Source organism: Schistosoma mansoni, chromosome 1 (genome assembly GCF_000237925.1).
Source record: "Schistosoma mansoni strain Puerto Rico chromosome 1, complete genome".
Classification (NCBI taxonomy): Eukaryota; Metazoa; Platyhelminthes; class Trematoda; order Strigeidida; family Schistosomatidae; genus Schistosoma; species Schistosoma mansoni.
This window is the reverse complement of record NC_031495.1, coordinates 14,868,151-14,889,514: the sequence shown is the minus strand read 5'-3', so window position 1 is coordinate 14,889,514 and position 21,364 is coordinate 14,868,151. Positions and strand designations below refer to the sequence as shown.

Here is a 21,364-nt window from a genome sequence, read left to right as displayed (position 1 = left end):
ATGCAACTACCCTAAAATAAATATGTTAGTAAAGTTCAGGACAAAATCTCAGATGAGTAACACAAAATGGAAATTACATGCTAATATCTATCGCTCGTCTACTAAAATGGACGGAAAAATACCAGAAAGTGCTGGTTGTGATACACTTAATGAACATTGAAAAAGTTGAGATCTGATGTGCCCCCACCTTAATTCATGCAGTCGGATCTAAAAAGCCAAACATATTTTTCGGGAATGAAATATGATAGTCTGAGCTGGTCAGATATATCAGCTCATGATCAAATGATGAGAGCTGTTAATGAGTGCACGCTATTGGTTAGGATTTAGCTGAATTATCCGAGGTTGACAGATATACCATATTGGCTTGAAGTTTAACTCAATTTTCTATCCTAATGAATAAGTGCGTGTATATATTTCCATTCGGGTTATTCACCAAAAGCTTTCTATCCGTGCTTGATTTCCTCATTCAAATATCTGACTATACTCTTATATCGAAATCATACACATCAAAATTAAATTACAACGACCGCTCAACAAAAACGGGATGATCTCGACCCAAAGTTTCGACTGCACTTTCCATTTATATACTATAATAAGAAAAGCATTATATGAAATAATGATGAAAATATTGAAAAGCCTCAATGATACCGAGTAAAAATACTGAAATATCGGTGGAGAAAAGTGATAATGAAAATTAAAAAAAGACATTTGATAAATGAATGAATATTTAGCATGGTGGGAAAAATGAACTTTCAAGAAATTAGTCTACAATATGTGATACTTCTTGTCAACATTTAACAATAATAAATGAAATTCATTGTTATTAAGAAGAAAAAGATTTATCAGAATATTTAAATGGTAAATACAATGACATTGACAACGATAACAAACACTTAAAGTACACAATTCTTGAAAGACTTAAAGATGGAATTAGTGGTCTGAACTGATCGTCCATAAACAAAATACACAAAATATACAGAATGTGTAATGTTGTATGAAAAAACTCGATTGTTTTCCTACTTGTTTGTTGTATTTTCTGGTAAATTTTATCTCAGGTGAGAAAAAGCGTTCTTCTGAATGAAAGTTTTACTCAATACAATATATATATAAGTCGTTATTTAATAAATAAGCGGGTTGATTATAATGGAATATAAAATAATTGTGTTTCAACTCAGCAAATGATGTGAGTGGTTCATATCCTTTGAATCTATTTGATGATAAGATAGTAGTATGACAAGGTTTAACATCTAAATAAAATGAAGCACAACATCTTACGGTAGGAGTACTTATCAATAAAAAAAATTTAAAAACAAAAACAGAATAATTCAATGTTTTAAAGATAATCAAAAATGGAATTATGATATTAATCTGTTGAACCGGGTTGTAATGGAAATAAATATGTCATGATAAACATACAAATATCTGCATTAGTCCAATAGCTAGTATGTGAAGTCAATAGAGAAATGTACATATTTTCATAACGTGATGCTTGTAATTGAAAATCTAATCGACATTCAAGTTGTAATGGATCATGACAACATAAATCATTCTCCAATAAATCAGTAGATGATAATGATGAAGTAAGAGAATCTTTTGTTTTTTGTTCTTTTTTATTTGTAGAATTACAAAATTCAGAACATTTCTCCATAGAATTAATCTTCTCATCATTGTCATGGTTATATATTTTTTCGGAAAGATTAAGATCAATCCCTCCTGTTTCTTGACTTCCACCAGGTAAATATGGTGCTCGTGAGAAGAAACCAAATAGTCGACCTATTTTAATATACGTAAAAAAGGTAAATTAAGAGTGAAAATTGATAATTTGAAGGCTCTATATGTTCATATTTAAAATAAAAAATAATAAGAAGGAAAAGAGACCATAGTTTACTATTAAATAGGTTTGAGTTATCCCGTTGTTGATATTTTTGGCTCGATTTAGTTCGGTTTTGGTTAGCATAGGTTCATTATCAGTGGATTACTTCAATATAACTGTTTATACAAGTTTCATAGAATATATAAGTCGCGAGTGGGACTAAATGTGCTTCCTGAATTCCATTACTAGCCATAATACACCTATTTAAGTTTTATTTTTAGATTCATATAGAATGTAAATCTTCCGAATGAAATACGCAAGAACTATGTACATTAAATTCACGAAGTTGGAACATACAGAGATCAAACTAGTAGTCTATATTGTTACCATAAGATACCTTAAAATTCTTTTATTAGGCGACAATTAGGATAGAATAATGTAAATGATTAAATTTGTGGGTCTACTGTACACAAACAGTTTATTGTTTGTCAAAAAATCAACACTATTCTGTCTCCTCTATTGTTTGTGAAGATAAGTCTATTCGAATTGGACACAATATACATTGGTTGTTTTTAAGAGTGCCTAAAAAACAATAAAATTTATGACATGGACAGTTGCTAAAAAATTGTATCGATTTATGAACCAACTCTATATTGAAACCCAGCGACTTAGAGAAACATCTTGACAACAGATAAGAACTCCAACATAGAAGTACGATACCTAAACACAAAGAGAAATTATGAGTGACTAGAAAAAAGAAGTTATAGAGTATATTTCAGCTGGTACTCAGTGAAAGATTTTGCATCCGTTTGGTTGGGTAATAATGGGTGAATGTGTGGGTTAAGATAAATATTTTATTCAGTCGACTTCTAGTGTTGTTGAGATGTTGGACCTGAAATAAAAGATCCTATGCAGTCAGTTATGCCAAAATGAGGTCCTAGGAATGATTGACAAGTATGTTCTGTTGGCATTTATGGGTACATCAAAACTTTCTAGATTAGATTCTGGAATTTACACAATTTTGTGGCTTGAAAATCTGTCAGTGGAAATCATTTAGTAGTGTCTTTTCATGTTCTGCATAAGTAGGATGTATCTGAGTGATATTAGCGCCTTTCCACCCGTTGTTGGTAGGCCAGAAAGTCAGTATGGTTAGCATTTGATTTACTTACTTATGCCTGTTACTCCCAATGGAGCATAGGCCACCGACCGGCATTCGCCAACCCACTCTGTCCTGGGCCTTCTTTTCTAGTTCTACCCAACTTTCGTTCATTCTTCTCATGTCTGGCTCCATTTCTCGGCGTAATGTGTTCTTTGATCTTCCGCTTCTCCTTCAGCCTTGAGGATTCCAAGTGAGAGCTTGCCTTGTGACGTAGTTGGGTGGTTTCCTCAATGTGTGTCCTATCCACTTCTAGCATTTCTTCCTGATTTCTTCCTCTGCTGGAATCTGGTTTGTTCTCTCTCACAGTAGAATGTTGCTGATGGTGCCTGTCCAACGGATCCGAAGTATTTTGTGTAGATAACTGTTAATAAACACCTGTATCTTCTGGATGATGGCCTTCGTAGTTCTCCAGGTTTCCGCCCCATACAGTAGCACTGTCTTGACATCTGTATTGGAAATTCTGATCTTGGTGTTGGTTGACAATTGTTTTGAGTTCCAGATGTTCTTCAGTTGTAAATATGCTGCTCTTGCTTTGTCGATTTGCGACTTCACATCTGCATCAGATCCACCGTATTCATCAATGATGCTCCCCAGATATGTAAAGGTTTTTGCATCCTCAAAAGCTTCTCCGTCAAGTGTAATTCGATTGGTGCATGCTGTATTGTATCGGAGAATCTCTTTTTCTCTTTGTTTATATTGAGACTTACTGCTTCTGAGGCTGCTACTACACTGGTCGTCTTCTCCTGCAGTTAGCATTTGATGCCCAGGTATAATAGATAGCTAACGAACAAGCTTAATCGACATCAGTCGAAGATAAAACTCATGTACAAAAACCAAAGTAGAATTTCAAATTTACCAATGAATGAAATATAAAATCCAAAATTATTCATAGTCTAGTTATTATTTTTCCTTATTAACTTACTAGCAATTGATAAAGGTCTAGAGGAATCTGCCTCTTGCGTGGTTATAAGTTGATTTGTATCTGAGCAAGGGTTTATCACTCGCTGATGATAAGACAAAAACAATCATTTATGTAAACAAGGTGCAAAACGTTTTAAACAAAATATGTTTTATAAAGTGTAAGAGGAAATTTAAAATATACGAATTAAATATGAAACCAGTTACAATGACTATGATAAAGTCATGAGATGTTTAGTAATTCTTATATTATTCTAGTTGTATTTGTGACAGATTAATTTTAGTTGAGATACTACTGAAGACCAAGGAGAAATGGATAGCTGTTTTATTTCAGTATGAAGCTCCTGAGCTGTGAGCAAACACAACCCAACCTAGAACCTCCAGGTCCTACAGAGAACGTTTAGCCATTGGGACCACTGCGGTTATTACCCAATAGTAAAATTTCAACCTCAATCAAGTTGCAATATGGCGTGCTGATCATTCAATATCATTGCAAACAAATTTTTACTTCAAACACGTTTGAACTCCATTAGTTGAGTCTTTTCATTGAAATTCCAGTAACACCTTGAATTAAATCATTAGTGAGCTGACTATTACAGTTTAGTTGAGTCTTGTGGAAATTGGTTTAGTTAGTAGGTTGTATTCGTCACAGATTATTCTCAGTTAGAATGTCATTGAAAACCAAAGAGCGCAGTTTCGTTCCAGTATGCGACTCCTCAGCAGTGTGTATTTTTAATATTACTTGGGTATGCAATTTACTTCATACAATTATTTTCTTTTTAATCAAACGTGAAAACACGTGCTATTAATAGTAAAAGTTTGAACCCTTTGTTATTTTACCAGTTTTTTTCCAATATGTTGCAAAATGTTGAGTAAATGTATAAATAATCAATGTATAAAAAGTAGATATTGACTTTCTACATAAATATCGAGCTAGAACACATCTGGATAAGAGGTGTAGTGACAGTTGGAACAGATTTCGGAAGACATTAATAAATTAGAGTTATTACGTGAGCATAAATAGTATATTTGTAAAGTTCAGCAACTTTCGGAGGTTAGATTATTTATTGTGGATGTTAGAGAATACTAAATGTGACTGATATTTCTAGTCAAAGTGATCTGCGATTTGCCAAGAATTAATGACAAACATATCCGGTTACATTAAACATAAAACATTATATTGTAGAATTTATTCTATACTAATTCCTCTAACTGATTACTTTGTACTTTATGTCAATATACTCGTTCGGTTGTAATATCTATCTCTCTATGGAACAGTCGGATTTAAGTGACTGTGTCATCGAATGTCTAGAAAAAGACAATTTCCGTTATAACAATAACAAACAAAGAATAGTGGATTCCCATAGGAATTGGCATAGACGTGTAATTGTTATGCAATCAATCAACCAATCAATTAATCAGTGAGTACTTGGTAACAATCATTACTGACTTACACAGTTGTGTGGTTTTGGATGTTTGAATTCTTTACCAGAATATTCAAGCAAAGGAAGTGTGTCATAGCATGGTTTGGAAGCAGCATCAACTCGATGAATCAGAGCTGGTTGGACAGTGGAATAATATTTTAAAATTAATGGTTCTAAACGATAAGCCTTAAATAAGTATGAAATGAAAGAGATAAATAGAAAGATAGATTATAAAGTCTTAAAATCTATTTTATAAAATTATTAGACAGAAAAATCACTGACGATACAGATCTGCTATTTTTAGTTTAATTATGTAGTTTAACATGTCTCTTGAACGACGAAGCATATTGATACATAATTAGATACAAATACATATAAATTGGAAATGATTGAAGTTTGGATCACTATTGCAAATAACTTCAATTTTATTCTGACTGAATTCATCTTCAAAAATGATACTTATATACGTGTATGGAGTGGATATAGCAGGTTTAGTAGGTAAACTAAATAAATGCAAATACTGTTATTGACTTAGTAGTCTAAAGGTTACGTGTCAGTCGCGAAACCTTAAGGTCCTTCGTTTGATTCCTGGTGGGGTCATGAATATGAACTTCTGAAGAGTACTGCACTAGAACGAAACAACTGTCCAGTACCTACTGGCTCTTAATGGTTGTCTATCTGATAATATTTCGTGGTGTAAGCTATTAAATACTTGCTGATATCTGCAATCCTCCTTCTGATAAACCACACTATAGCTGCATGAATATAACAATATTTACATGGTTTATTTTTAAAAAAACAGATAGAAGTGAAATACAGATTCTTTATATGACAAGTGAACAGTTTGATCAGACAGTATAAGCAATGGAGAGTACTGATAAGCTTTTGCACTCGAACGCTTAGACACTTACTTCCAAGTCCCCCGAAGTCTTCTACTCTCTAACTCAAAGAACAAAAAACAGATGTGAGATATGGAATGAGCTTTACTTCCAAGATTGGTTTGTTTATAAAATGCAGAGGTAATCATAGTATGCAACCTTGAGATTCTAGAAGCTTCCAGAAACATGTTCAAATAAGCAAGAAAATCGGTTATCATCCAGCCAGCAGATAAATGATAACCTAATCCACCGTTTTCTAGAGGACGCTGATTGACCGAAGTCTCTCTAGAATTTTCCCGCCTTCTGAAGGCGTTCTTGAGAAATTATAAAAAAGGCCTTTAACAAAAATCAATGTACTACGTACTATGGCGGGGGATTTTCGAAGAATTATTTTCGATAAAAACTAATTGAATTGTCTCTTTCTCAGAGCACGACTCGAATATCTTATCGCCAAATTAATGAAAAATGTCTTAATCATAAGAAGTTTTTAAATTCGAAGAATGTCTTTAAGAAACCAGACAATGTATCTGTTATTATAATATTACAAAAAACTCTCAAACGAATGAAAAGTCACTAATATCTGATGAAACTTTAGTCTAAAAACAAGACTAAAATGAACCAAGTGATCATCATCTCGTTCATCTAGGGTGATCATAGCGATCTTAATGGAATGGCAAACTACGAATGGAATATAAGTACTTTCTTAATGAACATTTTTATCTTCACTATAATAGTAAATTTAATTTTTATGACTAAGTGATGTAAACTGAATTCGCTTTTTTGGATGTATTCGTTGTGACATTGTTACTTTTAGGAGTACATTGTTAAAATAACTAGTGTACATACAAATATTTGGCTTTCATTATAACACAAGATAGTGAACATACACATTTTAATTATACATAAAGTTTTTTTTTGAATACTTCCAAGAAAACGCAACTCATAGTATTAAAAACAAATATTACTTACTACAGGATCTGCTGGGTGGTAAATGTTAAAAATCCGTCGACAAATTTTTCGAGGAAGAATTGAGTCTTGGGTTTGAAAAGGACCAGGGCGGATACCACGCAAAACCAAGTACACGCCCAAAGGTGAACCCAAGCAGAAAAGGTTTTCTAGCTATAGAATAGTGTACATAAGGATTAAGTAATGTGTGCTGAAAAACTATCCGGTCGGAAAATGAGCATGTAAAGAGAAATAACAATGGTAATCGCACGGGGTATGAAACAACTGTTTTGTCTTAGTTTAAAACTTACCAGCATCGTCTATTTGGGAGTTTATACAGAATCGAGACTGGGGATAAAGGTTTTGCTATATTACAAACTGATTGAGTATAAAAATACAAATCACTGAACTTCATCATAGTGATCTGAAAGGTATCGTGTATTCAAAGGTTTAACCCCGTGTGCAGTGATGAATTCGTTTGGGTGAGAATTACCTAGAATGCACCGTTATGATGATGAAACGACATAACTTTAATTAATCACAGGGTATTCATAGCACAACAACAACATACTGAAATAAATTGTCATGAATAAAACTCCTTTCACAAGTCATTCTACGGATTCTTTGAAATCTAGGTTAATGCCCTTTTAATGCTGGATAACAGTCCTAGTTGTCAGTGTCTAGACCTAATAAGTACATGCAAGTTTCTGTTGGTTTATTTCAATATGCAACAAATTAATAAAAAAAATAGCAAATAAAACACGAATAGGACTGACGAATAAAAAAGATTTTGACCTTTTAGTGGACATGAAAAATTATGCCATATAAAAAGATAATCAGAAATAATGAAGTAATGAGAGATTTAATATCACCACAGCTTATTGTTGTTGGAAATCTATCAGCTTTAAATTGATTTGTAGCTCAAGCTTTATAGAATCTAATAATGTTGTTTTACAACTACTACGAATAGAAGAAACTTAGTGTCATGATAACTCATCGAGCTACCAATATCGGGATCATAAACAAGTGAACTCGTTACAAACAGATAGACCTTTAACAGGTCTTTTAATCGATAATACTGAGTTATCAAATAATAGGAAAAGATAAAACATTAAATTGAGTAATATTCTAAAAACATGAGTATAATAAAACACCATTTCAGAGAAAACAAAACTGCACACACTCAGACGATACATTCCATTATCAACAGAAAGACAATGAATAACAATTGAAAGTCAGAGAAGAAATCCGACTTAAGGATCCTCGAAAGGTAGTGTAGTTACTAGCGAGATTAAGGTGTAGCCGTTTAGACACAACCAATGTCGGATATGTATATTATCGTAAACACTGTGGACAGTAAAGCAAACATAGTGAAACTTACATTATCCGCAAACAATAAAGGATTCTCTTGGTGTAATGAAGAGTCTGGGTAATATAATGAAGGTTTACTATATACTGACTGGTCGTCCTGATGATTATTACTAATATTTGACTTCTGAGAATCACAATTCATGTGACTGTCACGAGTAAATAGCAAGCTGCTTAATTCCTGTTCTAAATTATTCACTCTGTATGATATGTTTTTGAAAAAAAAATCAAAAAAACTTAGACGACATTTCAGCACATAACAGATGAAGAACATTTTAATGAAATACATAGGTTTTGTCAGAATGATTTCCAATGTCCAAAACTAACAGTTAAGACGACAGTGGATGTGCACTGCTGAGGAGTCCCATACTAGGACGAGACGGCTATCCAGTGCTCCTAGTTTTTTACTGGTGTTCTAACTTAGATCCCTTCATGACATGTAACAATCTCTGAAACTCCATATTGAAAATAGTATATAAATTAAAAATTTACTGTCATATAAGAGCAGATAGGTATTAACCAACTATCGCGTATAGTTAGTCTCCAGATACAAAAAAAGGAAATTCAGTTGAACAGATGATGACCAATGGTAGGTTCTAAAAGTTTAATGGGTTTATTTTAGAATAAAAGTGTGCAAAATTTCCAAACGGAGGCTAAACTCTGATAACATTATATGTTAAAGTCTTCAAATAACTTCTTTATTTAGTTAGAACAACTGTGAGAAACTGTGGCAAGTTACCCATCGGTCCAAGTTACCATACTTTAAATTCAATAACAGACTAACAAGATGAAATGGAATTAAACAGAAGTAATAATGGATGTGTTGTTCTCAGTAAGCCATGTTCGGCTAATGATCAGCTAAATTAAATATGGGAGACTATCTTGTAGATAAAACAGATTTTGATTTATCCTACTCCGATCCCGATTGTTGATTTCTTCGTATTGTGTGTCATTAAAGTCTTATTCTGACCTATATCTGGCTATCGATTGCTGGTTGGATAATTGTATAACTGTGAGTATCGCATGATTAAGTATTATGCCTATTATTCAGTCTAGTCCTACTGATCTAATTATCGAGGGATGTAGTGTCCGGTGCATTAGCTATATCGTCACTAACCGTAGCTCATAAACTTACTTCTATGCTAACCAACACAGCACGTAGGAGTAGGGTTTTCTTAATTATCTATCTTTTTACGGACTGCTGTCATCTAGAACTGACAATCAGTAAACAATTAAAAAATGAATTTGAAAATTCAACAGTTGGTTAAACTTTCATGAAGCTGAAAACCTAAAAAAAGAAAAGGAAATCTCTAATCCAAAGTTATATTTTTAGTTAAAGTATTCACTATTTATTTAGTTGAAAACATTTTACACATGTGAATTCCTCGCTTAATTTAAAAACCATGCTCATGTGCAAGGAAATTTCCATAAATTTGCCGGAACTAAATATTTCATAAGGTCAGGATTGATTTCCGTAGTGAATGAAAAATTTGTTTGAGGTTGCTGTTGTTGTGTACAATGTTCGAAAACATGAAATTCTTCGCAGCAAATAGTTAAGATGCCAGCATTGCGACCATACTATAATTTTTTTGGAAAAATAACCAAGGATCTCTTATACGGTATTTATTATACACTGAAATTTTCATTTCTCAGTAAACTGAGGAAGGTTAATTCGTTAAATACATCAAGCCAAGAATCTAAGACAAGCACTCACAATGTCCTTGCAGTTTCCAACCGAATATTAACACGGGCAATTTGTTCCAAGTTTCCATTAGACGATAGTCTATGGTCAGGATATAGCACATCCAAGTTATTGTTTGATAAAGTCTGAGAATAAGTACAAAAAACAAAACAAATGATCTACGTATGATCAAGTTTGATTTTGTTGTTTAGTGGTTGAAAAGCTTTGATTTATTTAGTCATGCAAGTTTAGGAGCTACAAAAGACAAATAACTTGAATGTATCTTGTTACTAAGATGGTAAAAAAATACAGTATAATCTATTAGTCATAACCAATGTGGGACCTAAAGAGAACATCCATTAGTCTAAGCTGTAACAACTCCGTATGGAGCCTGTCTGGGGTTCGGGTAAAAAATATGGATGGACGTGGGGTTAGCAAACTCACCTTTGAAAAACCCGCTACAGAATCGCTAACCAGAGAAAACCGAATAATCTATGCCTTGTGAGAAGAGTCTCCATACAAAAGAGTTGTGACACCTTATGGTTAAAGTCAGGAGCCGTCCGAAGACACAAGGTTGACGCTTTTCCTAACAACCACGGCAAAGATAAATATAAGGATATGGAATGTCCAAACAATTTAAGAGACCAGGAGATTCACTCAAATAGGAACAGGAATGGAATAAGACCTAGCCCTGTTCAGAAAAAGTGAGAACCACCGAACACGATCTGCACAGAAAATACTAACTTTGGGATAGCTATTATTGTATTCTGGTCATGAAAAAGGAAATCCCTTTCACATACAAGGAGTTGCGCTGATGTTGTCCTAGAAAGTATGAAAAGCACTTATATGTTAAAAAAAACTCGAGATGTTTACAAACTTAGGGAATTCAAGATAGCTCTCAACAACGAGTTCCAAGCTTACTAGAAGAAGAGGAAACCACCATGGAGAACAATTGGGGCGAAGTTAGAGAACCAATAACTTCAACATGCTAGGAGATGCTGGACTAAAAAGCACCAGCAAAAGGAACAGCACGGGGTAAGGTTCAAGAAAGGAAAGACAAGAAGATATCAGTTAGCGACAGTCGAATAAAAGCAGGGAAATCCAAGGCACAAGATGAACAGAGAGAAACGTTTGCCCAGCCATAGTTTTTTGTCCAGTCTACTCCTAATGTCAGCTGCCACTGTATTAAGGATGAGAAGTAGTCAGACACACGTATTACGTGTCCTAACAACATAAGTTGATGGAATTTTATGGACTTGTTAATGTACATACCTTTTCTACCAAAAACCACATACCCGAACCTCAACACTACTCACTCTGTGGTTTTATTATATGGGAGAAATGCTTCGAAGATGTTTGTAACCAAATACTAGCAAACTGAGCATGTGTTCTACTTTCATAAGTTATATTCAACAACAGTGTGATACGGGGCAGACTGGTCTACTTGGTCTGAATTAGGAGTATGGTTTGAAAAGGCAGAAAGAAAAGATTTGTATGGAGGAGTATTGGGGCTTAAGATTTAGAGAGAAATAAAGGATGAATGTATCTGTGCTATTGCAACTAGTTCGGCGCTATTACCTGTCTACAACCATTAACCGAGGTTACTTTACGAACACCAGCCAGCTAGTCTGAATACAATAACATGGATCAGACCAGTAATCAATTACTCCATGGACTGATGTCACGTTTTGGTTTGGCCGCCACTAGCTTTCTTCTAACCTTCTCCATCACCATCCAACATGTCGAGGAAGGCAGTGGTTCCGGATAAGTAATACGTGTCCTAGCCATTTCAGTTGGTGAGGATTCACAGTATGATCAGTCGATTCGCCATCTTTGGGTATTACTACCCTGCGTCTAACTTCAATATTGCTCGTTCGGTTGCCCTAACAAGCTTGAGCTATTCTTCAATGATACTTATGAACAAATACTTGCAGTTTTCGAAGGTAATATTAAAAAAAATTGGAACTCAAATGTAGTTGCAACTACAGACCTATAATAACAACGTTTTATGGTTTATACAACATGAGATTCACCACATTAGTAATGGAGTGAAAATGACAAAATAAGGATGTTAAGTATAGCTCACCTTATCCGTAATATCTGACAATTTTGTGGAAGCTGAGTTGGAAAATATTTTTTTATCAGTTGATTTATTTAATAAGATTTCAGTTAATGGATCATTATCGGGGACTTGATTCCAGCCAGTAATCAGATCGTAAACTAGGACGCACCCAAGAGAATGGGCAATTATCGAAACTTTTCCACCTCGAGATTCGAAATCAGGATTCAACCGACGAAACATATCATATAATCTATTGAGTTCACTTTTTAAACTGCAAATAATTTCAGCTCGATACAAAGGACTAGTATAATACATAATATCCATAGCAGAACTATTCAGAACTGTACGAAATCCTCGAAGATGAACAGGAGTGATTGATTCAACTGTATCACCATCTAACTGTAAAACAGTTCGCCATTCAACGGGTAAAAATTCTACACGTTTATTTTCTTTATCCAAATGTGAAAAGTAACGACTTTTTATTTTATCACAAGTATCACGAAGCCTTTACAATACAAGAATGATAGTACGTTAGATAAAATAAATGTTATACCCAAATGTAGAAAATACATTTATTTATATAAACCAAAGCTTGTCATTTAGCTGTCTCCTCTAGATCAATGAATCCGGATAGAAAATAGTCAAACGCCACACAACTTGTGACTATAAATACGTAAACAAAACTGCACATAGTCAAGTTGAAGTTTTAAAAATATTATATTAACTACGAAGTTGATCAATATGAAACCATGTGAATTTAGATTTGAAACAAATTTTATGTAATAACATCTTAAACTATTAACGTTCAATCCATTCAAGGAATTTATTAACAACTATTTAATCTTAATCTTGGTAGTAAAGTGGATTTTTGAATAAACACTCCAACTAACAAGTAGATTGTAATGGATCTTAGATAACTACTCAAATAGATACCTTGATGATAAAGGGAACATCTAAAACCTTGTTAACAATGCAAATCTTATTGATAGTATAGTTGTAATAGTTAAATAATAATCTTTCATTGATAAGTCGTTCAGATAAAATGATAAATTTAACAGAAAGATAAGTGCAAAGAAGAAGACGTAACTAATCAATGATTGATTAATGGATACAATTAACAGAAAGTAAAGTATTTCATTGACCGAAAAGATATTCGCGTGGAAAACATAATTATTAAAATGCTTTCTGATCAGTTTGCGTAGCTTTTAAAGGATAAAAATCACCAATACAAAAATTCTTTGAAAATGTAGTAAACAGATTAATTGTGTACAAAGTACACAAGAATAAGAACAGTCAAAAAATAGGCCCAAACGAACTTTTCCACTATGTAATACGCTATTGTATTGTGGAAGTATCTTGTACAAGTTACTTTGCCTTTAAATGACATCAGTGTTTTGAGCACTGATATGAACACTTCTTTAAGAATGCTAACAGTATGAAAAAGTATAAACATCATATAAACAAATGAACAAAAAAGAAAAATACTTATCTCAAACTACAAGACTGCTACTTTAAAATTAAAATATCTCTGTCATGCATCGATCTACATACAGTTAACGAACACAATAATGTCAAACTAATGAAGAATATAAAACTCTATTTGGTCCTTTCTACAAGAGAAATGAGAATAGATTTTAACCGAGAAGGTAGGAAGGAGAGTATAGTCGGTAGCAAAATATTAAACTATCAAAAGATTGAAGAGAGTAGCCACCACCAAGCGTTATACTGTCTCATTGAAATCACGAACAGGCCTAAGTTAGACCACCATCGAAAACTCGGATGACCGTTTCGTCCTGGTATGGGACTCCTCAGTACAGCGCATCTGCGACCCCACATGAGGTAATTGGAGTCAGGACCTTCGGTCTCGCAAGAGAAAAGTTAACTTCTGGATTACTGGGCCGGTATCCTACAGTTCACGAATTCAATGAAATTCAACAATCCCAAAACCTCATACTGACATTATGCTGTTATTTAAATTTATGTGCACCGTAAGCTCCTTTTTAGTCTTACGTTTTAACAAGATAATGCTAAGTATCATGAGTTTAACTGTATTGAGCAGCATAATATTATGGGGAGACTACGACAACTAAATTAGTGTAATAAATGATAGTTACTTAGTTATTTTTAAAAAATTGGACAATTAACAAAAACCTATATCAAACTTACTCATTACAATTGTTTAGAACAAGGTTGGTACCCATTTTTTGGCCGATCCCATGGATAACGAAACAAAGGTGAGAAATATCAGCGATTTTATCCTCTTTCAGGGCCAAATCATTGAAACCACGACACAAACGAGTACCGACTGAAATTCGAGGAATTGAGATATGTATAAATTTCTTTGGGGAAATCATGGCTCATCTAAATAAATTTCAGTGATTTGAGCAAGGAAGTCGTAGTTGTTTTAACAAATGTATTGTAAGAAAATTAAAATTCACGGTCAGAGAAGGATGAAATCATACAGGTGCTTAGGATTTGGACGGCGTTAAAACATATCTTGTAAGAGATGCCAACTAAAGTTTTCAGCCATCAAAATTTGAATCAATTATCAGACTCAGGTACAAAGTCACTCTAGTATTCAATATTAGGTGACATAGAGGCATACTAAATAAGGATAGGGGAGACCAGATGTCGACATAGGGTCAGTTAATCAAGCCACTGACTATTGAACTTTGTTATCATAAAGTGTAGATTTCCAGTTCAACGTTAGTGAAATAACCGAAATCATCGCGTGGAAGCAGTAAGTGATGTTTCTGGAAGTGAACCTGTGATTCAGATATATTTAGCCTTTATCTTTCTCTGTTATAATTCAGTCTTAATCTATTTCAATGGTTTTCATCCCCCAGTTTTAATTGTTCTTTCTGAACGATATTTTTAATTCTTAGTTTTTCATAATTAGTGATATTACAGCTGTAGGTTCTTTTTATTTGGTTATTTACTTTTAGCCAAACTGATCCCAAGTGTGGTAGCTTGAAATAATGCAGAAATATGCCAAGCCTTATGTTGCTCGTGAGTGATCGACTGACAGTAGTAAAGCAAAATGGTTGATTTTTTCATAAACTAATATGATATTATATATATGATATATATATTACCAGGAGGTCCACTTATCGACTTAGAATACACAGATGACATAGTCCTGTTTGGTGAAGGTGACAAAATTCAGAGTCTTCTGTTAGCACCGAGTAACAATGCCAGTATGTTTGGGATGCGCTTATCCTCCTCTTAATGGAAATTGTTGCTTCAGCACTAGTCTTCGTCAAAACCTGAACTAAGGATAGAGAGTGAAGCAGTCGAACGCGTCGACAACTTCACTTATCTTCGAAGTCTAATCAGTCCTATTGAGTTGGTGTCTGACGAAATCTCGGCACGGATTCAAAAAGCTCTTTTGACTTTTGTCAACTTGCATCACCTATGGCGAAGACGAGATATCCGTCTATCAATTAAGGAACGAGTATACAACTCAGCAGTTCGCTCTGTTCTACTTTACGGCTGTGAAACATGGCCATTAAGAGTAGAAGATACTCGTAAGTTACTAGTATTTGACCACAGATGTCTTAGAAATATTGCTCACATCTGCTGGGATCACTGGGTAAGTAATGGCGAGGTTAGATGCAGGGTATTAGGAAATGATAGTAAATCAGTTGATGAGGTTGTGAATTTTCATCGACTGAGATGGTTGAGCCATGTGTTACGTATGCCTGAACACCGATTACCAAGACGTACAATGCTGACTAGTATTGGCGATGGTTGGAAGACAGTTAAGGGCGGCCAAACCGAAACATGGCATCAGTGCTTGGAGTCACTAACTTCTAGTCTATGACATGTTGGTAGGTGCAGACTATTAGTTTGGGGTCTGTGTGACTATCGTAACCAATGTTTGTAGGCTCTGTAACATGGCTCAGAATCGATCACAATGGTGTAGGTGTATACACTTCCTTTCTTCCCTTAAACCGTGAGATTAAAATTTCTTCATATCTGTCTTTCTTCCTGTACTATATCCTTATATACAACCTTTCTTTTATATATTACCACCACTAAACTATGAATTCGGTGTTCATCTTGTTGTGCTAATGAGGTATGACAAGTTGGACCGATGCATGTATGTGTCTGGTCCTATGTTGTAGCTGACTGACTGACTGACTGATCTGAGCTAGTCGTTTTCAGAGGGAGTAAAAATGTCAATCTACTGTGACTTATTTGCCAATTATGTATTAATGACCTCTCCTTTAGATACTAACCAACTACTACCCAAATTAAAGTGTTCAGAAAAAGATTCTAACTTTCAACCTAATAAAAATGATTACTAAAAAGACGCTGCAGTTAGAAACAGTAAATGATCTTTATAACGAGATGAATATATGTTAGTTGCGATGAATAGATAATAACTGAGAGTCAGTATCCCTATGAATCAAAAGGTGTAGAACATGTCTGGAACTTTATTTGTTATGAGTTTACGTACAGTTGGACATACCTTTCTGCATTCCCAGTTTTTGTCTGATATACAAGCTGGTGGATTCATAATATAAATACAACTCATTTTCTCCATAACAATCGACATGGCAATCGGTAAATTGAATCGTTTGGCAAGCTAAAAAAAATTCAAGAAATGGGTGAAAATTGAATCCTTACAGTTTAACCGACAAAATATGTAATAGTAAAGTAGTAGTACACGTTTCATTAGTACTTCAATAACATTATTATGTAAGATTTCCATGAGGCAGTTTTGCAATGGTAAGAAAAAGAAAGGCCGATTTAAATCTGAACTAGTTGATATTGCAAGTCAATCTCTCGTTTCACCTACATCGCAGTCAAAACTTTTGTCTAAATACCACCTAATGGCAAGTCTGCTCACCGTTGGTTTAATGACGAAAGGAATTTGTTTGCACATGGGAAGTGAAATACGCAAGCGGTTTTTGTATATAATGGGATAATTATATTATATAATTAGATGATACAGGATTCAGACCTACCGGTTAGTGGTTATAATTCATTTGTTTTAACCACTAAGACATTGACCAATAGCCTAAAGAAGTAATTTTCAAGTGGTAATGGCAAGTTCAGACGCTGCTTTACCTACTTTTGTGCTGGCGTCACATAGTATCCCTAGGTCTTACTTTAAGCATGTATCGAAGTCTAACACACAAACTGAGGCTTATTTGCCAAGATTATAATACCTTTTAGTTTTGATCCATCGTACTAAAAAAATAATGCGGAGATCTTTGCAAATCATTCGATGTATCGTCGCTAACAGTTATTATTTCTGTGAAAGAAAATTTGTTGTTCTGGAACGAACAGAATCTTTTAAATGCTAGTGATAAAATATTTCAGAAATCATACTAAAAATGGTTATTTACACAGGTTAATACACAACTTTCATAATATAATTCTGAAGAACACGTTAATATCGTCACAAATGCGCGTAAAAGTGAGTTAAAGCAACCACCTGTTTGTTTGTTCGATGTAGGCATACAATTATTTAGTGACTAATTTGAATAGTTTATTCACTACTAACTACACGTGTTAAGATTCATTTACCTGATTGGATTTAAAATACTACTTATGAATTGGCATATTTCTTTAAGCAAATTGTCATTGGTAGATTTTCACACCTAACAGTATGAACATAATGTAGAAGGCTGTTATTGTTTCATGCACCAACAACAGTGATTAAAGTGGGAACCATGACTGATAAATATTGTCGAGCAGTGAAGACAGCAAATGGAACTTCATAACATGAATAAACTGAAACCAATATGCTCACTAGAAAAACCGCAGAACAAATTAGTGATATTTAAGAAGAGATACTCTTTTTAGTAAGCTTTATGATTAGATAATTGTTCGTTGAGTCAGAAATATGAATAAGGAGTTGTTATGTCATGTACTAAGTAAACTAAACGCTACAGTGCGTCAAACTGATTAGTGGTCAGTAACAGAAAAAGAATTTTACTTATTTATGTGAAACACTGAGCTCCTGTAAAGTCTGGAAAGGTGGACATATACTACAATAGATGTAGGACAACACAAAATATAGTAAATATGTCCTCATCATAGGTAAACACATACCTGTTCATTTCATTATCCAACTCATAAGTTATAGGCATTGAAAATAACAATGCGACCTCAGTCTACTAAATAGAATTCATAGTCGATATGAAGATGATAGAGGTAAATGCAAGTACAAACGACTTGGGTACGGTAGTATGAAAACGGTTATCAGCAAAACAGTGATGCAATGCAATTAGCTACACAGGTTTTTGTAAACAATGCAAAACTGAGAACAGTTTTTCGGTTGGGACTATAAAATGCAGGTTTAAGTATGAAGTTTTGGGATAAAATACGGTGAACTTAACGTAATTTGTATTATCTACACTTTATTCACAGTCTATTAATATGGACCTGAGGTTTGCGGGGTTTGTATATGACTTTTGTGATAACAAATTTACTGTAATTAAAATAAATATTAACAGTTCATGAAGTATCTTATCAGTTTTTAGTGTTTCCAACTAAGCGAAGAAACGGTGTACAAGTTACGGAATTTCAAACCAATAAACTTACAACCTCAATTACAAAACGTCCAGATAAAGTAGAATACAAGTAACACTGTGGAACTTACGAACTCGTTTTTTAGGCACAGTGGAACCACAAACGTTATCATCTGAGTAGTTTTCTACTCCAATTGTTGAATCTTTATTTTCAGAACGAGAAGACTGAGAATTTTCAGCAACCGACTCGCTTGTTTTTATAGTATCTGCGTACTGAAGAGTTGGAGCGCTAACAACAGAATGAAGTGGTGTGCTGACGTCTATTCTTGTGAATAAACTGCTACTTGAGTACAAAGGTTTATCCCAAATAACATTCCGATTTTTTCTAGTGTACCAAGTGATGTACTCCGCTTCTAAACGTTCAGCCATTAACTCATCATCAAAAGGTTCAAGGGTACCACCATAACCTTCGCGAAACCAAGTACCTCGCAAAATACGTGTAGGACATCTTTCAACTGAAGGAAAATCAAAATACAGTTTACGCATACCTAATGATAATAATCAGTTACTGAAATCACTAAAATGTCGGTAAAATTGATTTTAGTGAACACTGAAAAACTCAGTTCTTAAATAAAGATCTCATGTTTGTAATTCAAGACAAGGGATTTGAAATCTTATCTTCCATACCGATAATATATGCAGTTACTGCTTAACAATTTTACTCACTGTGAGAACATACATCCAGTTATCTAAGATGAAAAATATATTGATCTTATAATACTACTGAACGATAAGCGGGCCTAATCCTCAGTAAATACATGTCAACCAACACGCTTAAAATACATGGAAATGAATGCGTATCCACTGCCTGATTTAAAGAAATCTTGGCGATTTCGCTCCAGAAAAACGAGATATTAAAAAAACCAAAAACTTTGCTTTAGGAGTATTACAAACAACTAGAAGTGTGAGTACATCACATTTAACCGAAACATTCAAAATTAACAGCTTTAACTGACTATACTTCGTCTGTATTGTATCTATGAGTGGTATTGAGTCCCATTAGACAATAAAGGAACGGACATTCAGAATGACAAATTAGAGAACAAAAGAGGATCACACAGTAGACTTAAACAGATATGACACAAGAATACTTTGTAGCTTAAACGAATTTTACCTGGCCAGTAAGTAGGAACACAACATCGCCCATCTATATCTGCTTCATAAAGTCCACCTCTTACAGATACTTTGTGATTGACAGAAGGGTGTTCTGAGTTGCATATTTTAGAACCAGTTTGATCAAACAGACAATCGCTTTTATCACAGACAAGACGGCTTCGATAATCCAACTCCAAATTGATAGAATCATAACCATTGAACGGTATCCAACGTTTGTTAGTGGAGTCGCGATAAAACCAACGAACCTGAGTTGAAAAATTTAAAGTATTTTAGAAAACTACTTGTTCGACTTTAAGTACAGGGTCATCACTCATGTGCACATTAATGGAGTTTGTGAACGATGAACTAGGATTCGAAGTGGGGCTAACAGAATCACAAAACATATGCCTACAAATCTATCGAAGGAGTAATTCAATCGAGAAGACCAGAGTATAATTTCCGTCTGCGCAACCTCCGACGAATAAAAATAACAGTTAGCGCCGACAATTTGTTCTGCGCGCTAAGCAATCTCTAATATCATTGATTTAATTTATTGCACCAAACAGTTTCTATTTCAATGGCTTGGTGGGTTACTAGTGGAGCTTCTGTTTAAAAATTTTGGCGTCGAGGAAAACGTTCTGAGTAAATGATCGTGCTATACTTTGACTGTAAGCTTGTGGCTTAAAGTTTGATGTTATATAGTGATTCTATTGTGTATGAAATAAAAGAAGCTTCCCATTTATGAGCATTCATATGTGATAGGACTGAGTTTGTGATGCCTCATCGTAATGACAGTCACATGAAACAAGGAAATCTGAAATAAATATTGATGAATTCACGTGCCGTTCTGAGCTTTTATGAATATATTTAGTTTCCTCTTTAAAGACTTCGGGGATCTGTTTAGTACACTTCAACTGGTGGAGACTTTTAATATTTGAAGGGAAGAAATTACAACCAAAATTCAACCCAAAATGGTGCTTTCAAACCCCTGAATGTCCCCCTTAAAATTTGTGTTGGAATTGGATCTAAAATAATGTAAGAGTGTTACGGATATTCCGGGCTTGATAATAAATTTGCACGTCACAACTTCATGATCTTCGAATCCCAAACCCAGTGAAAATAGAAGTCAGTAGTGAATGAGTTCGGGGGAGCATTCGAATTGTAGTAGGTATGTCATACAACGTGTGGTCCAAGATGGCTAGTCGTTGCGTACCCAATGATAATCTGGTGAAAACGTATAGCCGGAAGCCTTCATTTGGAATGTATACAGAAAAGCAATTATAGCTAGCAACAAAGTAGAAAACCTAAAGAACCATTTACTTCAGGGATTTATTTGTTGCTGCAAGCATGTGACGAAATGATTGGTACCATTTTAGTTTCAGTTTTTGAAAGATTGGAGGCTAGATGGCGGACTCTCAATTGATCCAAATTCTTTCCGAATGCGTTGACAGACGCAGTTTCGACCGCACGTAAAAA

The 21,364-nt window shown here is 34.3% G+C and overlaps 1 protein-coding gene across 1 annotated transcript; it reads right to left on the bottom strand.

The window, feature by feature from the left end:
* Positions 1 to 604: 604 nt before the first annotated feature.
* On the bottom strand, positions 605 to 20,223 carry Smp_141150 (putative phospholipase DDHD1; the record flags this gene model as incomplete). Its single annotated transcript, XM_018793388.1, has 10 exons — positions 605 to 1,773; positions 3,895 to 3,976; positions 5,345 to 5,500; positions 7,162 to 7,311; positions 12,273 to 12,753; positions 14,415 to 14,553; positions 16,723 to 16,839; positions 18,865 to 19,248; positions 19,908 to 20,154; positions 20,191 to 20,223. The coding sequence occupies 10 exons, from the start codon at positions 20,221 to 20,223 to the stop codon at positions 1,364 to 1,366; spliced, it is 2,199 nt and encodes a 732-aa protein (XP_018647905.1). The 3' UTR covers positions 605 to 1,363.
* Positions 20,224 to 21,364: the final 1,141 nt, after the last annotated feature.